The following is an 18,186-nucleotide window of genomic DNA, read 5'->3' as shown; positions in this document are numbered from 1 at the left end:
GCTCCGACAACTTGAAGCTTCAAATGCCATCTGACTCATCGGGTCGCAGCCCAGCGCTTGGCAGGAAGGCGGGTTTGCGGGATGAATAGGATTAGGGTAGTTATTGCTACCGTGTTCGTGGTGGGAGATGTGCCTGCTGACACAGGTAGTGAATTTGTCCTTGGGGAATTGTGTGTTTTGTACTCTCAGTGACTCCCACATGCCGAAAGCATTTCCACCTCCTCTCGGACTGTAACGCATATTCTTGGTGCTGCATTAAGCTCCCTGGAGCCGCTCTCCTGACGGTGCTTTTTCGCGACATCTGCAGTACAGCTGTTGGCTTAATTAGCCAAACCAAGCCTACAAGGCAGCCCTGCTTGTCCAGTTGTCTGGCAGACCCCCCAAAAGCTCCTCTCAGCCTTCATTCTCCACTTTAAAAGCACCACATCTTTCATTTTCCCTTTCAAATTGATCTTTAGGAGGATGCTTCTGCCTAGAGGAGGTCTGTGCTGAGATGTGCTGTGGTGTTGCTGGTGGCAGCAGGGCTGTGATGGCCTGTGCATCGCCAGAGATGCAGGAGGAGGCAGCAGGACGGTCCACGCGTGGCCGTGTTGTGTGATGATGGTGAAGCACACCTGGGATGCTGCTGAAGGCTGACTCTTGCTGCTGGCGCTGATGAGCTGTAGGTCCAGGTCTGAGGCTTCCCGGTAGAGAGAGGACTTTAGTCAGACACAGCGATTGGGTTTCATAAAGGATAACAATCACTGTTTCTTAATATTTTTGCATGTTTCTGCTTGATAGCACGAAGATGCTGGAATACCTGCAGGCTCAAGGGCAGCTCATCGTCTGTACGTGTGTGGGTCACAGTTAATATCAGTGGTGCCTGGCATGAACCATGTTTTGGGAACCCAAAGCATCCAAGCTCAAGGAATAGCCCCAAAGATGTAACGGGGCAGTGGAAACGCCAGCTTGGGTGTTTGGCGTGGCTCTGAGTTGGACAGAAATTGCCTTTTCTTCCCAGACTTTGGTTCGTGATGAGGTTTCCCTTTCTGTGTAGAGTCTCTGCTGGAGCTGGTATGCGGCAGCGAGTAAGTTATTAATGGCTCTCTGGGTTGTGGGGGAGGAGGGAAGAGGAGGAAACATGACCAAGGGCAGCCTTAGGGACAACTTTTACCAAACTGCTGCTACCACCAAGCTCGAGTGGATGGCGTTTGCCCCGCAGGGGAAAAGTGACTTAAAGCAGAACCCAAATCAATGTATGTGGCAGCAGGTACTTCAGCGGCACGTTTTTTTTTTTTTTCTTGTGGTTTTGAGGCTGGGTTGAGGTTTCTCTCAGTGGAGGTGAGGAAGCGAGAGGTCTGGGATGGGGCTCTACGGCTGCTGGTGTGAGGTGTCCTTATGGCTGTGAACGGCCTGGGGTCGATGCCTGCTTTAGCCCTGGTTTTGGTCAGGGTCTTCCCCTTCTCTAGGGAGAAACCTCCTCTTAAAGCGGAGTTGCGTGGAGGTTGCTTGGTGCTCGGAGTGCTCTGAGCGCTGCTTATCCCCGTCCAGCTCCTTATCTTTTAAAAGCAAAAAAACCCCTTGTAATGGGGGAAAAAAAAAAAAAAAAAACAGCGATACCAAACTGCTGAATTTGCTCCCTGAGCTTTATCTTATTTGAGGTGACTAATTAAGCTGAAGCAAGCAATGGGGTGGCAGTGGTATTTGACGCAAATTTGAGTGCTTGCTTAAATGACACTGGTTCTGATGTTGCCTGAGTGGGTCCTGGCTCCGGTGTGTCCCCAGCGCCGCAGGGGCCACCAGGGTCCTGCCATGGGACAGTGCCAGCTCTGGGGACGTCCTGTGGTGCTGCAGGGGAAGAGTGGTGCTGCTGTCCATGTTACAAGGGTTGGTGGCGGCTGGTGGCCAGACTTTGTTTGCAGGCTGAATGTCCCTCTGTGAGGCTATATCCTGAGCAGCCTGGTGGCCTTCTGATTGATTTTTTTTAATAGCGCATTGTAGATCTTCAGGAAAAAAGAGCTACTGTTCCCTCTGCTACAATATCCCCTGGTGAAATACCACTAGCGTTATGTTGAGTTTGAGTCATTACTGCTTCTGGAAGGGGTTTTTAGCTTGCAGACTGCCGGGCTGTTCCTGCTTCTCCTTTCCCCTGAGAAGGAGTAAAACCGAAAGGAGAGAACTTGGTGCTGGGAGCAGCGTCATTTGGCAAGACTCAGCGGAGCCGACTGCCGACAGCCCCGTGGAAAATCCATTTGCCAGAGTCCAACAGGAAACTGGGCTTGAACGAAATGCACGGGAGGTAAAAGGACCCCAAACCAACAGGGTTGGGTTTTTTTTGAGAACAGAAGCTGTCAAGGGCAGGAAACAAGTGGTGAGGGTTTGCTGTGGTGGGATGCACGGCACGGTGCCGGACTGGGATCCACGCGCCTGCTCCGTGGTTCTGTGGTCCCGAGCAAATGCGGCGTGAAATGGGGGGCTGCTTGAGGGGCCCCTCTGCTGCTTAGGGGAAGGATAGCTGTGTTGAAAGTGAAACTCTTCTAAGGGTAAAATAATACTCAGTTCCACTTTGGCTTTAAAAGCTGACCAGGACCATGTGGCTTTCACGCCTTGGCTGTGGAGGGATTAAAAGGCATCTGTTGCCTCCCTTTTGCATGGCCACATTCCTTATTTTTTTTTCCAGGGGAATGGCAGTTCTTCGCCTCGCTCGCTGTATGAGCATGAGGAGATTGCAGCTGAGGGAAAAAAAAAAAATTAAAAAATTTGGATGTCCTAGTGGAATTTTTTTCCTACGCCTGCTAAATGGATGCAGCAACTAGCTAATCCCCTCCTGACTACTTGGAGCTCTGGGACTACTGTGCTGGCAGGAGCACAGCAGAAGGATGCAGGCAGCAGAAGCAAGGCTTGTAGGAGGCTACTTGTCCTGAAAGGTCCAAGGGAGGGGTGCTGGAGACCTTGGTGTGTGACGGGAGGGGTGCTGGAGACCTTGGTGTGCAATGGGCAACTTGCTCCTGGACTTGGAGCATCCGTCCCTTGGTGGCATCGTGGGGGCTGGCAGCGTGGGTGGCATGGCGGAGGTGTAGTGGATGGAGGAGGGATGCTGAAGGGAGAGGTCAGACTGAAAGCAGAGAGACATGTCCCCTCTGAAGGGTGGGTGACTTGGTTGCCAGCCTGGCAGAGACCTGCAAAGCCGTGGTGGAGCATGGGGAGCGAAATCCAGTGCTTTTGTTGCTCCTTTTCTTGGAGGAGCTGATGGGTGCTGGGCATGGTGAGACAGCTGGGCACGTGGTGGCTGCTGGAGAAGCATTAACATTGTCCTGGGTGGTTTTTTGGTTGTTGTGGTGAGGCTTGTAAGCCCAGTGCTTGCAATCCCACCCTGACATCCTGGGCTTCCCAAGCCCAGCATCCCAGCATTCCAATGCATCCCAGCATCTTCTCCCTTCTGAGAATCTACCTCTGAGCCTATAAACCGTTCTAGGCATTTTTTTTTTTAATTTTATTTTTTGCGCCCCCCCCCCCCGGCATATCTACTTTGTGTATTTGCCTTTGCACAAACAGCCCTTTCTGAAGCCTGCGCCAAGGGTTGCCAAAAGGAGGGAAATAATTTGAAGCAGTTCTAAAAATGAATGTGAGCCTTTATGCTTTGCTGCTCTCTGAATCACGCTTGTTTGTATTACGATAAAGTTAGTTTTGACAGTGTGGCAGGCTCAGTCTGGGCAGAGGCGGCGAGGCAGCTCTCTCACGCTCGGATATCTAACATTTAACTGGGGACTGGCTGGGACAGACCGGCTGCTTCACCCCTGCAGCCCGAGAGGTTTCTTGTGCTCACGAAATTCCCAGGGTTTGCGAGTCGAGAGATGCAACTTGCTGCCCCAGTTTGTCTGTGCGTTGGTAGTGATGGGTTTCTGCTGTTTCTGGTTCGTATGATCTCGGTTTAGAGATGAGAGCATGTACGCCGTGTTTTTTGGAGAGGGCGAGTTAGTAAAAGCGAGTCCTGAGCCAGTGAGCGGATTTCTTCTGGGATGTGCCGTGGGGGTGTTGTGCTGTTTTCTAACCTGGTTGGGAGGAAACGGAAGCAAAAGCTGGATTTATAAGCCCGGACAGTCTGTTCTGTGACCAAGCACACCCCCCACCCCCAGCACAGAAATACCTGGGTTTCTTGCAGGGGACTTCACACGAAACTAGACGAGGCACTGCAAAATGTTCAGGGTCTTAAAATTCCCCATCTTCAATACATGACCTCCTGGCATGGTTATTTTTATTTTTTTTTTTTTGTCTGTTGAGATCAGCTCTGAAATCCTGCGTAGGTTCTCTGCCCGAGTTCTTCGCTCTGGCAGGATGCGGCCGTCCCGCCTCTAGCCCGGGGTGACTTGGGTTGTGGTGCTTGGCTCTTCCCCCAAGGGTGGCTCCAGCCTACATTAATGCGTGCGCTTTATGTAAGAAGTAACCAGGCACTAAACCTCTTTATTTTTCTTTTGATCCAGTCTCCTGCCTCTGAGCTCTGTGTTCGGAAGGGTGAGAACAAGTTTCCCATGTCATTAGAGAAACAAAAGCTAGAAACAAAGCCTATGATGTTTTGGAGGGTGGAGGACGAAAACTTTTCAAGTTTCATTAAACAAAGGAGTATGTTTAGAGCGTAGAGCGTCGCTGCTGAAGCCTTTGAGCCTTTAGGTAGCAACAGGAAATCTGGTACACTCGAGACAAATGCAATAGATTTGGATAAAACCATTGCAGGGTAACTTTTGTTCCTGTTCATGTTTCCAAACTATCCGCGAAGTTGTTTCTTTAAATATGTTTTTATGCTTCAGTGACTGCAGTTGATGGACAGTTTGAAAATAGGCAGACTTGGTGTTTGAGAACACACTTAACACGACCAAGGGAGGCTCCTGAAGCCGTGGTGAGCGTAGAGGTGTTCCGGCTGCCTGCAGTAAGCCTTGGAACTGGTAGGGTTGGTCCTAAAAAGTCCTGTGCTTGTGCCTGTTAGGTAGTACAGACCAGAGGGATTTCTACCAGCAGGTAAAAAAAAAAACTGAACCCAAAACTGATGAATGTGAGTGATCTGGGCTGGCAAAGGCACCCAGCAGTTCAGCTCCACGCTATGCGCCGAGGGTCTGGCTGGATGCACTGTTTTGTTTTTGTTTTTTCTAGTTTCTTCAATTCCTGTTGAATTTTGAGCGTTGGAAGGAAAGTCGTTTCCTTTGCACACTCCCGATGCGTGGGGCACGTGGTGGCTCCGGGAGTGAAAATGCGGGAGACTGGCTCCTCTGCATCAACTTGGGGTTTCTTCTTGGTTCAGGGTTGACTCGGAGACTTCTTCCTTCCCCTTCCAAAAAAGGGAAAGTTTGCTAGGGAGGGAATTCTCTCCTGCTTGGTATGTATTCACATCTCTCTCCTCTGGTATTTCCTGCGCCTGCAGAAAGAGCCTGCTGCCCCTTGGGAGAGGCTTGGTTCAAGGCCAAAGTTGGCTGGGTGCAAGATCGGTGTAGGAACCGCCCAAAGTAGGTGACATGCATCAAAAAGAGTCAATGGCATGCCGAGCAGCTTTTGTCTTGGATAAATAGGAGGAAGGAGGATTTGTTAGGCAAGTGGATGTGTTAAATGGTGAGGATATCGTCTTCCCGGGCAGGTCGGAAAGGAGGGGAGCTTGTTCCCCTTGGGGAACTTGCTCGCTTTGTTGCAGGGAAACGGTTGAGCTGCTGGGGCTTCTCTCCCTTGGTTTGTGGGCGATCCCTCTCCCGTTCCCGTTCTTTAAATACTTGCAGGCTGCTGGAGGACCACGGGAGGCTTATTCCACTTTTGCCTTACATAGTAGGCTTGATTATTTCTTCTGTAGCAGCAAGAGATGAGAATAAACCAGGCTGAGTATTTTTTTTTTTTTTTTTCCTTCTCAGAAAGATGTCTCAATTCTTGGTTTTGGGTACTCGGCTGATAGCAGAGGGTCCTGCGGTGCTCGAAGCCCCTGGGACGGAAGCGACAGCAAGGACAGGGAGGAAGGTTAGGGATGCATGTTGCAGAAAGCATCTTCACCAAGTGTTGCTTCTGGTGGACCTTTAAAGAGAGATTTGACCCGACCCAAGCTGCCTGCTGATCTCCTCCTGGAGCTTCTGACAAGGCTCAGAGTGCAACACGCTCACAGCAGCCCAGGATAAACGCTGCCACTTGCGAAATAAATAATGCAGCTCTTGCACTGCTTACTCACAATTGACCACTGCTTCTCCCTGTAATGAGATCTGCCCCCTTGAGGGTATTTTAAAAGTTAGTTAATTAGGTGTATTTGCGGCAGAATAGAAACCTGCTCTGGGCTTCTGCCTGTGTTCTCTAGTGCCAGATCCTTGAACAAATTACGGAGTCGGTTCCTATAAACAGAGCTGGAGCCGGCGTAATCCTGAGTTACCAGCCTTCCACTCAGCCTGCTCGTTTACGTTGATGAAGCCGCAGAAGTGAAGCGCTGGAAAGGGTGTTCCCGGCTTTGGGATGGGTGCCACCGCGGTCCAGAGGACAGCAGCAGCCTGGGAAATATGTTGCGTGAAGAGACATTAAGTTATGCTCATTTTGTTAGTGCTTTCTCAGCACCCAGCACGGGGCGGGGGGGTGGATGTGGCCTTAGCCTGGACAAATGCTGCATTAACAGGGATCAAGTCATTTTAGCTGATCCCGTTGCAACCCATTGATTTAGCGGGTGCACGATCTAAAGAGAAGGGCTGTATAGGGACAGCTATGTCTTTGGCAAGTGGCACGGCTGCTCCGGTGTCTGGCTGCAGGAGGTTCAGCAGTTCCAGCTTGTTTGCACATTTCCCAAAGATTAAAAAAATACAACTACTCTGCTGTAATTAGCATTTTAAATTTTTTTTTTTTTTTTTTTTCTTGAAAGGATGGGTTTAGCCTTGGGAGACAAAGAGGATTTTTACAAACAAATGAGTACGTCGGCTCATGCCCTTTGGTTAAATGCAGAGAGCAGAGACGCTGCATCCACCTTTGCATAACCACGGGAGATTTTTACATTGTGTGTGCTCCCTCCGCTAAATTCCTGCGTGCCACTTCAGGCCAAAGATCTGGCTAAACACGAACAGCAGAGCATCTGGCCTGAGCCCTCTTCTGCGCTTTAGAGTATCGCTGGCTAAGAATCCCCTCTATTTGGCAATTAGGCCAATGTGGCACTCGGCTTTCTCTCCGCTTGAGGTCAGGGGTTGTGTGACTTATAATACTGTTTTTTCCCCCCAAAGATAAAAGGTGTTTAGAGCAGATCTGAGCTTCTTGCAGACAGAATTGGGTAGCTGGAGTTACATGAGAGGTGCCTGGATTTTTCATGTCCTGTCTCAGTCAAAGGGGCTTTATGTGCCCCCGTATACCCAGAATCGGTCTGGACGCAGTGATTTAATGTCAATGAATTTCCTGTGTTTAAAACTCCAAGACCCACTGCGTTTTAGGACATTTTTGATTCTCTGTTTTGCTTGAAATTCCCCAGGTTGTAAATTGGCGGAGAAAGCGCGCTGGCACACGCTGGCTGGCAGGGGTCCGCTCCTGCCGTCCTATGTGTTGTCCCTTCTTGAAACCCTCCTTACCGGCGGTACGAAGCTGGCAAAGCTGGTACTTCTGGACACAGCAGGCTGCCTGCAGGCAGGTCCTTGTGAACCAGACTCTGCTACAATCCAATGAAATGCGGTGGTTTGAGCAGCTTTTTTTAAGACCAAACAGAAGATAAAGGCTGGCTTTGGGTGTGTTTAACATAGTGTGGAGCCCTGCACCAAGCCGGGCAGAGATCCAAGCAGCAGAGCGTGTGGGCAGCGCAGGGGAGCGTGGGCCAGCTGGAGAAAACGGAAAGCGGAGGCTGATAGAAAAAGCTTTGGCGTTGGATTAAAAGTGAAATTTTGTTTTCTGTTTGTGATACTTCAGGGTCTGTGTCTGAGCCGAGCATCCAGAGGCGTGGGGAATGGTGTCTGCGTGCGTTGTGCTTAATCGCGCAAAGCTGATTAAACAGCGATATAAATGTTTTGGAAACCTTTCTGGCCTGTTAACAGAGCTGGTGAAAGGCTGTGGTTCCTCCCTTCCCCTTGTGCGCGCCCAGGGTCCTTGCCCACCGAAGGGCCGGCTGCTTCCTTTCCCTAGACGTTCCTCAAAGGCACCAGGTGGAAACTGGCCCTTTGGAAGCTGACGCTGAAGCTGCAGCTTGTCCAGCGTGGACCCTGCTTCCTTGCCCTGGCCTGCCTCGCTCTCTGTTTAAATTTGACCACAAAGGTTCCCATTTCTTCTGGAGGGGAAGAGACAAGGGTAAGGTCCTCAAACCTGTGAGTCTCCTGCAATGTTCCAGTGAGGAGAGAAAAACTTCCTATTGAGAAATACTATTGAGAAAAATTGGGAAGAGATGGTGGTGGTAGGAAGTGGGAGGGGGCTGTGTAGGTGTCAGGGCTCCACGGTCTCCCTGTTCCTGTTTTATCCCTCCGTAGCAGAGCTCTGCTCTTCTTGGGTCGTGCAGTGGGATGGTCTTTCCCTGCCCCGGTCCCTGCCTTGCAGCCTGCTGACACAGAATCACAGAATGGTTTGGGTTGGAAGGGATCCTAAAGCTCATCCAGTGCCACCCCCTGCCCTGGGCAGGGACACCTCCCACCACACCAGGTTGCTCCAAGCCCCCTCCAACCTGGCCTTGAACACCTCCAGGGATGGGGCAGCCACAGCTTCTCTGGGCAACCTGGGCCAGAGGCTCACCACCCTCACAGCCAACAATTTCATTCTCAGATCTCATCTCAATCTCCCCTCTTGCAGTTTAAACCTGTTCCCCCTCGTCCCATGGCTCCCCTCCCTGATCCAGAGTCCCTCCCCAGCTTTCCTGGAGCCCCTTTAGGGACTGGAAGGGGCTCCAAGGTCTCCCCGGAGCCTTCTCTTCTCCAGGCTGAACCCCCCCAGCTCTCTCAGCCTGTCCTCACAGCAGAGGGGCTCCAGCCCTCCCAGCATCTCCGGGGCCTCCTCTGGCCCTGCTCCAACAGCTCCGTGTCCTTCTGCTGTTGGTGCCCCAGAGCTGGAGGCAGCACTGCAGGGGGGTCTCCCCAGAGCAGAGCGGAGCAGAGGGGCAGAATCCCCCCCCTCGCCCTGCTGCCCACGCTGCTGGGGATGCAGCCCAGGCTGCGGTGGGGTTCTGGGTTGTCGGCTCACGTTGCCGGTGAATGTTGAGCTTCTCACCCACCAGCACCCCCAAGTCCTTCTCCTCAGGGCTGCTCTCCATCCAGCCTGGATTTGTCCTTGGACAGCTGCACGTTCATGTCGAGGGGGTTTGTGTGCGCAGCCCGGCTTGCCGAACCTGGCAGTCGGAGGCAGAGGGACTGGTAATCAAAGCCGGCCAGGATGTACACGTGCAACTGTGTATTTTCTCTGCCCACCACAACCTCGTTGCTGGAATGCCTGCCCGAGGCGGGGGGACCCAACCCGCCCTCATGCTGCTTTCAAAGCTCCAGTCTGACTGCCTCAATGCTCGCTTTTTAGGCTAAACCTTTGCCTCTCTGTAAAAATAGTTTTTTAATAAGCATTATGAACTGCTCCCAGGTAGCTGCTGCTTTTTGCAAGTCCCTGGCCAGCGCTGGCTGCTGCCGTCAGGCCGATGGCAACGACTTCCTTGATGAAGGTCTTCTAGTGGTTGTATTGGCGGTTCATCTGATGTTTTGGGCTAAAATCAAGACTCAGCCAGCAATAAGCATGCAGTGCCACCCAGTCAGAAGCTGGACTGGGCTTAGTGGTTTTGTGGACTTTTTCCCAGATGGGCTGGTCTGTCCCTGTTAACTGCTAAAGTAGCCAAAATATGCTGAGCCAGGTGCCCAGTTCAACCAGGCTCTTGGTGAGTCTCTGGCATGTTATTCCTTATCTGGACAGGCCTCTCGGTGTCTTTTAAATGGCTCTCTCTAGTTTCTTTTTACACATAATCTGTGTGGTTGGTCCCTTTGGGGGCCTGAGAGTAGGAGTCACCTGTTAAGCAGAGCAGATCTTCACCCTCGCTCGGTTTCCCGTGACTTATCTTGGCGCTTGTCCTATTACTCAGAAGACAGAGACCACATGCCGAATACTTTCCAAGGAAAGCAGGGAGCAGCTTCAAGGCAAAAGCATCTGTCTTTGCTTCTCGCAGCATGTGTGAGACTGCAGGTGCACAAGTTCTTGGTGGGAGCTGCTTGCTGGCCTGCCTCGAGGATTTGGGGGTATTATATCAGGAATACGTCTGTATGGATTCCTCCTGTCTCCTTTGGATTTGCTTCCAGAGTCTGTGTAGAGTAAAGCAGTACTGAAATGCTGCCTTATTAGTCTCACCATGGTGTCGTCAAATAATGAGCTGACGTGGTGTGGAGGACAGGAGGTGGCCCTGGTTGTGTCCAGTGAGCAGAACCAGTGAGAGCTGCCGTATTGGATACCATACGACCGCAGGAGCTGAGGTCCGCTGGCTCTTCCCTTTGGGGTGCCTGACTGCTCTGGTCACTGGAAAACTCCCACCCTCGTTTCACCCCTTAGAAGAATTTCTTTTTGGAAACTGATTCGTCCCCAGTCCCTGCCAGAATAGGAAGGAAAACTGGCAGGCTCAGGGGTTAAAGGAGGTGCCGGCTGGCCAGCCCTCCCTTCCTCCGGAGATCAACGCTTCAGACAAGCGCAGGGGATATGTTGTTCTGCTGAATCCAGCTGTTAGGTGGTAGAGATGTGGAGCGTCCATAAGGTAAAGAGAAAAAGGCTTGGAGCTTCCTTTTCCTTTTCCTCCAGCCTCCTTAACAGGGCCGCTCACAGTGGGGGGGGATCCCTCACCTCCCCGGGAACCTTTCATTGTGTGGCTGCCGAGCCTTCGTGTTAATTTGGAATGGTCACCGTTGGCTTAGCCGAGGCTCCAAATTGCTTACCGAACTGATTTCACTGCGTCAAAGCAAGGAAGCTCCTTTTGTGCTCGGCATCGTGGGGAAGCTGCGAACAGCTGGTACGGCAGCAGGGCATGGTGCTGGCGTACGTGCTCGGACGGGGCCGTTGGAGACGGGTGTTGGTTGGCAGCAAATCTTGTTGGGTTCGGAAGGCAAAACGCCCTGCCCGCACGCGGAGCTCTTTAATACAGAAGGCGACGTGGTGGTGGGGTTGGTGCAATGAGTAGTTCTTGTTCTGTTCTCGAGATGACTTCCCTCCTCCTCCCCAAGCTGCTTCCCTCTCCGTGACCCTTACCAGGAGAAATCCCTTACGGATTCGTGCCAGGAGCTTGTCCCAGCATCGGTCCAGGCTGTGCCCTGTCCCCGGCGCAGGGGCGAGCATGGCCCCTTCGGCAGCTCTCACTGGTTCTGCTCCTGCAGGCTTGTGCCTGTGCTCAGCTTAAGATAGATTGACTTAGGGTGGTTTAAACCTCTTGCTTTCCACCAGGATTTATATCAGCTATTTAAACCGCGTCATCCTCTCTGACTCTTTAATGCTCTGTATTTCTAGCTGCTCGCTCGTCTTCGAGAAAAGTTTATAACCAGCTGCAAACACATTAAGCAAAACCTTTATTTTGACTATTTCTTGCTGGCCAAAAGAAGGGACCTCTCTGTGACTGTGGCTTGTTTCTGCCTGTGTTTAGCCGAACACTGAAGTTTGGTAGAGTGTTAACTTTTGCTTTTGTGCTAATAGGAGTGTGGTGTAAACTACTCCACTCTTACAGATTAGCCTTCAGCTAAAAGCAACAAATGTGTGACTTCAGAACTGCCAAGATTTTGTTAATCTAAAACTGTTCGAGCCATAATTCTCCAAGTTTTTTTTCCAACTCTCCTAATAAGGTAGGGTTTTTAGCCTAGCCATTGAAATGGAGAAAACTGGCAGTTACAACCTGGGAGCAAGATGCTGGAGCTGTCGTTGGCCGTTCCCGATGCTTTTGTACGGAGCAGGGAGCGACCTTCAGGAGCAGCCCCAGAGGCGGTGGAGGCGGATTCAGACCCTTGTGGGCACTAAAGGGCCTGGGCAGGGATGTCCCTCCCCCCCCAGCATCCCTGTGTCCCTCACTGGGGGATGCTGGACACAGCCTCCGGCTCCCCGGGCAGCTTCTTGCACAGCCTGGGGGGGACCAGGCAGGCAGCGCTGGTGGTCTTGTCTTCTGAGTGCTGTGAGCTCTGCGGGGTGTCAGTGGCCGCTCACGCTCAGTCTGGCGACGCTGGCTCAGTCGGTTATTTCACGATCGGAGTTCTTCTTCAGCCTGGATGGCAAATACAGGCGGGTTTGGGGCAGCACGGGCGTACTGCCGTGGGCTTGAGCTTCATCGGTTGCGTGGCTTTTGTTTGTTTGCATCTGTAATGCCAGGGTTGGGAAGTTTTAAGAAACATTTCCACTCGTTTCCCCCTGCTCACAGCTTAATTTAAATACATAGTTGACTCTTTTGCATAAGCAGAGTAATTCCCTAGCTGCTCTCTCTCTTTTTTTTTGCCCAAGAGAGGTGCCCTGCTGGGGCATTGGCACGAGGGCTCGCAGCTGCCCTGCCTCGCATGTCCCCTGTGTCACCGTGACTGGATCTTCACAGTGTGTCACGATAATCACTTCTAGGCTTATCAAGTCTTATTAAATGTCGCTTGCATTTCTGTTATCTATAGACACAGATAACAAATTAAGCTACAGCTTTTGAACTCAAAGAAGCTGCCAGATGCGTTAACTGGAACCGACACGTTCCTGAGAGTTGTTTTTATTAGTCTAAAATACCTTTGTTTAATGTACAAGAAGCCTGACTCATCCAAGTCAACGGTGTGAGTTCAGCTGTTTTGTTATCTGTCTACCAAAAAAGTCCCCCAGAAGACTGGCAAAGATGCTTGTGTTGTCTTCTCCCCGTTCATGATGCTGTAAGTCGGCAGGCGGGCAAGCCTGTGCCGTGCTGGACCATGGGGGGTTTCTCTTGTGGCAAGTGTTCCCTTGTGGGGTGGCTTTTTTTTTATGGTCTCAGCCCTGTGGTCCCCTCCGTGGTGGTCACCTCACCGCTGCTGCGACGAGGTGGGATGTCCACAGCAGAGCCATCTCCTGCCTCCCCCCGGGGTGTTGGGAACCACGGGGACATGCGGGTGAACAGCTCTGAGTGTGTGGCAGACATGATTTTCCTGTATAAACACAGACCTGGGTTGAAGAAAAACAAAACCAAGGAAGCAAACCAAGCCTCCTCGCTGCTGCGTAACGAGTCAGGCGGCTCTGAGGGCCACGGCTGTGCTCCCTTGTCCTCCTCGCCCTTAGATGTTAAGTGTCCTCTTAGGTGGGAGGTTTCCTTCCCTGGAAGGAGAGGTTTGGTGAGTCACTATCTCTTCTTTTTCTTTCCCAAGAACAAACCAAACCCAAGAGATCGCCCCAGTGAGTCAAAAGGTGACTGGTTGCGTTCGTGAGAGCTGAACAAACCCAGCAGTGCACACCACCTGAAGGCCTCTCCTGCGCCTCAGCTCTGGAGGAGGAGAGGTTGATGTGTTTGGCAGGGCCAGGGCAGTGGTACAGGGCAGCCTTTGAGTACGGAGCTAATTTCACCTCTTACACCCTGCTCTCTCCTGAGCTGAAGGAGATGGTTCTAAAATACACAAAGGTGCCTCAGTATCACTTAAAAGGAGGGTTTGTGGTTTTGGTGTTTTTAAAGCAGAAAAGCTTCCTGATTGTCCTAGCTTGAGAAGCATCAGTGGTGTAAAGGGTTTTCTGAAGGGCAGGTTTGGGGCAGCCTGGAAGGAAGGAACCAAATGCGCTTTTTCAAAGGTTTTGTTTGGACCCTGAGGAATGGCTTTGGTTTTGCCCCCAAACTGTGGCCTGTTCTGCCTGGAGTGCCCAGATTGTCCTCGCCGGGTCTCACAAACGTCCCTTGTTCCATGTGTGTGCCTGCTCTGGTGCCCGCATCCTAATCCTCGCTAGCTGACGTGATTCCTTCCCTCTCGGGCATTGTCTAATTGTGAAAATATTTCAATTATATGGCCTAAATTTGTAACGTGAAGCAATTCATTACCACTGAATCCTCTTAATTGGGCCCTCCTACTGGGCAGCCTATTACTGAGTTTTCCCGATTAAGATAGGACCTCTTTAAAAAAACATAAAAATAAACAAATCCCTGGCAGAGAAGAACCACATGGCAAGAAATACTGCCCTAACCTATGTTTCAAGACTAAGAAATAGTTTCAACACCAACCAATACTAATTAACCCCTCTGTACTGATTACTTATGTTCCCTTCAAGGAGAACAGCCGCAGTTTGGTGTCAGTTTAAGAAATTCACTGGTATTAGCTCAAATCTTTTTCGCGTAAGGCGGAGAAATTTGTCAGAAGGTGTTTCTCTGATGGAAGATGCCACTTCCCCAAAGGGCTCTGTGGGTAACGCTGCTTTTGTGCTTGCAGGTAAAGGACCTAACAAAATACCTCGATCCGAGCGGACTTGGAGTCATCAGCTTCGAAGATTTCCATCGGGGGATCAGAGCGATCAAAAATGGGGGTGAGTTTGCTGCTGTGCTGCGAGGGAGGACCGGGAGGCACCGAATTTCAACGCCCCAGGGGTTCACCGAGCTGAGAAGTCACTCGGGGAGAACAAGCTGGGTTCGGTTTTCTGAAAGTCGCTGCTCTGTCTTGAGAGGAAGGCAAGGGGAGAGCCCGGGTGCGTTTAATTATGGAGATGATAAAGGTGGTACAGCAGTTGTGGTGGGGGTTGCATGTTTTCCTGTTTATCAGGAAAGTTCCTTCCTAAACATCCGTTGGAAACAGAAAAGCCACCGAGGGAAAATACCTTCTGGTTTGGTGCCTGCTCTCCCCTGTGGTTTTGTGGGAGTTTGCTGCTCGGGGCGGCTCTTGGCTGATACGCTGCTGGAGATGTCTGTCTGTCTGCCATCGAGTGCAACATCATCTGAACGCTGGGCACCGATCATAGAATCGTAGAATTGCCTCGGTTGGAAGGGACCTTTCAGACCATTGAGTGCAACCATCAACCCAACACTGACAAAAACCAGCGCTAAACCGTATCTCGAAGCACTACGTCTTTCCATCAAAATCCCTCCAGGGATGGTGACTCCAGCACTGCCCTGGGCAGCCTGTTCCAATGCTTGACAACCCTTTCAGTGTAAAATTTTTTCCTGATATCCATCCTAAACCTCCCCTAGGGCGACTTGAGGCCATTTTCTCTTGTCCCATGGCCTGTTCCTTGGGAGAAGAGACCGACCCCCCCTGGCTACCCCCTCCTTTCAGGGAGTTGTCAAAAGCATTTGCCTTCACTCCCAACTATTTGGAGGATCAACGTGCTCAGGTGATTTCTGGCAAGAAGCACATTAAATGAGAGCTTTGAATTCACTGACAGGTAGGGAATCTCTAAACAGGCCCCTGACAATCCCCGTGTTGCTCTTGATGGGCTTGTTGCAAGTGCTTCCAGAGCAATGGCGTGGTGAAACGGGAAGCATCTTTCTGGCTGGTTAGCATTTGAAATGCTATGGTATTTTATTTTTTTTTTTCAATTTGGGATTCTTCTCTAATATGAGTGTTAGAGGGTTGTTTTGGAGCGAGTGTGGTGGTAAGGACAAGGTGTGAAAAATATTGAAAGCCTCCTGCTGAGCAGATATAACTTTAAATGTGCGAATGGGAATTATCACACACGTTGATCAGTTTTGCTTACGGTAATGCTTGTTTTCAACTTCAGCGTTGCTTTCGTGCAGCAATAAACGCGCGCCACGTTGGTAGCCCTGCGCACCGAGCACGCTTCCCAGCGCCGATACAAGCAAGGGTGCGGAAAGACTGATTGTTCCTGTACGAAATGTGTCGTTTCACGAGTAGAAAACCCTCAAGGTAGACGCGATTTCTCTTTTTCTTGGTCGTCCATCCCTCCGTCTCCTCCCCCTGGTTTATTTGTGCTCGGGACTGCAGGGTTTTCTGGTAGCTCGGAAGTTTTGGTGGCTGGTGTAGCTTGATTGCTGGTTCTCGTGCTGCAGGAGGAAATGCAGCGGGGCTATTAATTTGCAATAAATTGCTATTGGAGTAGAGCATGTTTGTGAAAGCTCTGGCTTGTATTTCTCTTCAATAATTCATTGCTCTGGGATTGTGTTATATTAATTGAATGGAAAAAGCAGATCCGGAGAAAGCTTTCAGAATGCCTATTTATTAAACTTGAAAGAGATTGATATGTATTTATTACAGTGGTTAAGAAGGGCAGAGCTGACATAGCACAGCATTAAACAGCTGTAAGAGAAACCCGGGATCGGCTGCAGAGAGAGTTTCTTTGAGTCCCACCAGCTGAGCGGTTGCTCACGTTGAAGGGATCTTGAGGATTTGCTGCTTCCGAGACAGTCAATATTGATCATCCCCTTGTAAAGAAAGAAGAGGTTATGCTTGCTGCTGGGCGGCCCTTTTAACAAGGTTTTCTTAATTAGCTTGGCCTATTTTTAGCCAGAGATGGTTCTGTTGCGTTTCCTGGTACTCTGTAGTCCTTTGGCCCGTCGCTGAAGTGAGACCTGATGTGAGATTGTACCTCCCGGGGTCTGCCTTAACGGGGGGAAGGGGTCATTTCTGAAGACGCTCTGCTTTTCTTTCCCTCTCCCCCCCTACCTTGGAGACTCTGTAGGAGAATAGCTGTGACTTTACTCGAGATTTTACGGTCTAGCTTGGCACACTGAAGGTGCAGTTACAAAATGAGCAAAACTTGCCTCGTCGGCTGCTTTCCTTACAACCGCTTTCGTGTTCAGTTGGCCTTTACGTCCAGGGAGGATCCTCGGCCCTATCCCTGCGCCAGCTCTCTGGGGTATGTTCCCGCTGGCTGAGGAACACGCTGATCTAGGACTCCTCCAGCTCGCCTTCGGTGCGGAGCAAAGCACCGTTTCACCACTCGGACAGCACTGAAAGCCACCATGGCACCTTCCCGCTGCCGGGAAACAATTCCCATCTCTCTCCTGCTGTAACCCTCTGTCTGGCCAGGTAATGTTGACTGTGTCGGGGAAAGAGCAAAGTGACTTAATGTGCTACAGAAGCTGGATTTGAGACTTTCATGGGAGTTTTTAGCCAGTTGTGGCTGCTTTATCTTCTACCCTTCCCAAAGAGAAGACTTCAGATGAAAATGTGGTCATTATGTGTGTGTGTATATATATATTATTATGATTAGAGCGCTCTGGGTGGTGGAGTCTGGATGGCCTGGGGTCTCCCCTCTGCAGGAGGTGGTGAGCCCGCAGCTCTCGGGTGGTTGGGCTCAGTTCTCAGCCCAGCTCTGAGCCATTTGTCAGGATCAGGGTGGCATGGGGACCACGGCAGGTCCCCACGGCTGGGGATTGCCGGCTCTTGGGCACAGAGAGACAGGCTCAGAGACCCTGTTGGGACAGACTCAGCTCCTCACACCCTGCTGGGTCCCAGCTCTTCTTGCTGGTGAGGTGAGGTGGGGTGGGGTGGCTGCTGGGACATTCTTCTCCCCCCTGCTGTGTGTGGTTTGGCTGCTTTTAAAGTCAGTGGGAACGGTGCCTGGACAACTGGCCAGTCCTGCAACAGGTAAAGAGCAAAGCAGAGGGGCAAACTGGGGAACAAACGTTGGCAGCGAGTCAGGGATGATAAATAACTCTAAAAAGTGGAATGTTAGGGCCTTGGATTGTAAAACTTGAGAAGCTGATAATGTAGTGGAGGCAGTAATGATTTGAATTTGAATAATTTGGAGGAGGATGTTACAGAGCATGCTTAAAGAAGCCAGCTAAGGTGTGTAATGCCTGGGGAATCCACAGCTAGGGGGAATCCTGCTGCACCTGGCTACCATCAGGGAGATCCAACGGGACATCTTTCTAGTCATCCTGCAGGGGGGGAAAAAAACAGGGAGCCAGCGTGACAGCTGCATTCATCGTGCTTGGAAGCTACAGCTCATGAGGGACCTGTAAGATACAGGTATTGTACGCAAACCACTTAGGAAACGCAGACCAGGAGTAAGATACCTTTCTATTTGCATGGCAAGGAGCTGAGCATGGGACAGGGGTGGTGTGATGGTGTCTGTAACCTGAAGCCGAGGTACCTGGACCAAGGAGGAGCTCTAGTCGCGGATGCAGGAGCTGCCGGAGGGGGAGGTAGTTGGCAAACACGAAGTCTGGGTAGTGTCAGCTGCAGCTGGATGCAAACAAACAACACGGGATGTGCTCGCAGGCAGAGTCCATTCTTTGTCAGGATATTTAAAAACCTTTGAAGCTTCAGACACCTGGTTTTCTAGAGGCCTCTCAGCATCCAGTAGGACGTATTTAATGTCTCCTCTTTGTAGCGCACCAGTGCTCTTAACTCGAGCTCAAAAGCATTA

At 51.0% G+C, this 18,186-nt stretch overlaps 1 protein-coding gene across 2 annotated transcripts in view; it reads left to right on the top strand.

The window, feature by feature from the left end:
* Positions 1–18,186, top strand: part of RAB11FIP3 (RAB11 family interacting protein 3) — an 85,093-nt gene that overhangs the window by 7,845 nt on the left and 59,062 nt on the right. For both annotated transcript variants that reach the window (XM_063343613.1, XM_063343612.1), the window contains exon 2: positions 14,292–14,385. In XM_063343613.1, the coding sequence (XP_063199683.1) occupies positions 14,292–14,385 (94 nt within the window). The remainder of the gene's footprint in view (positions 1–14,291; positions 14,386–18,186) is intronic.

Source organism: Chroicocephalus ridibundus, chromosome 8 (assembly GCF_963924245.1).
Source record: "Chroicocephalus ridibundus chromosome 8, bChrRid1.1, whole genome shotgun sequence".
Taxonomy (NCBI): Eukaryota; Metazoa; Chordata; class Aves; order Charadriiformes; family Laridae; genus Chroicocephalus; species Chroicocephalus ridibundus.
Note: the sequence above shows the minus strand (reverse complement) of the source record. Positions and strands in the feature narration are given on the sequence as shown.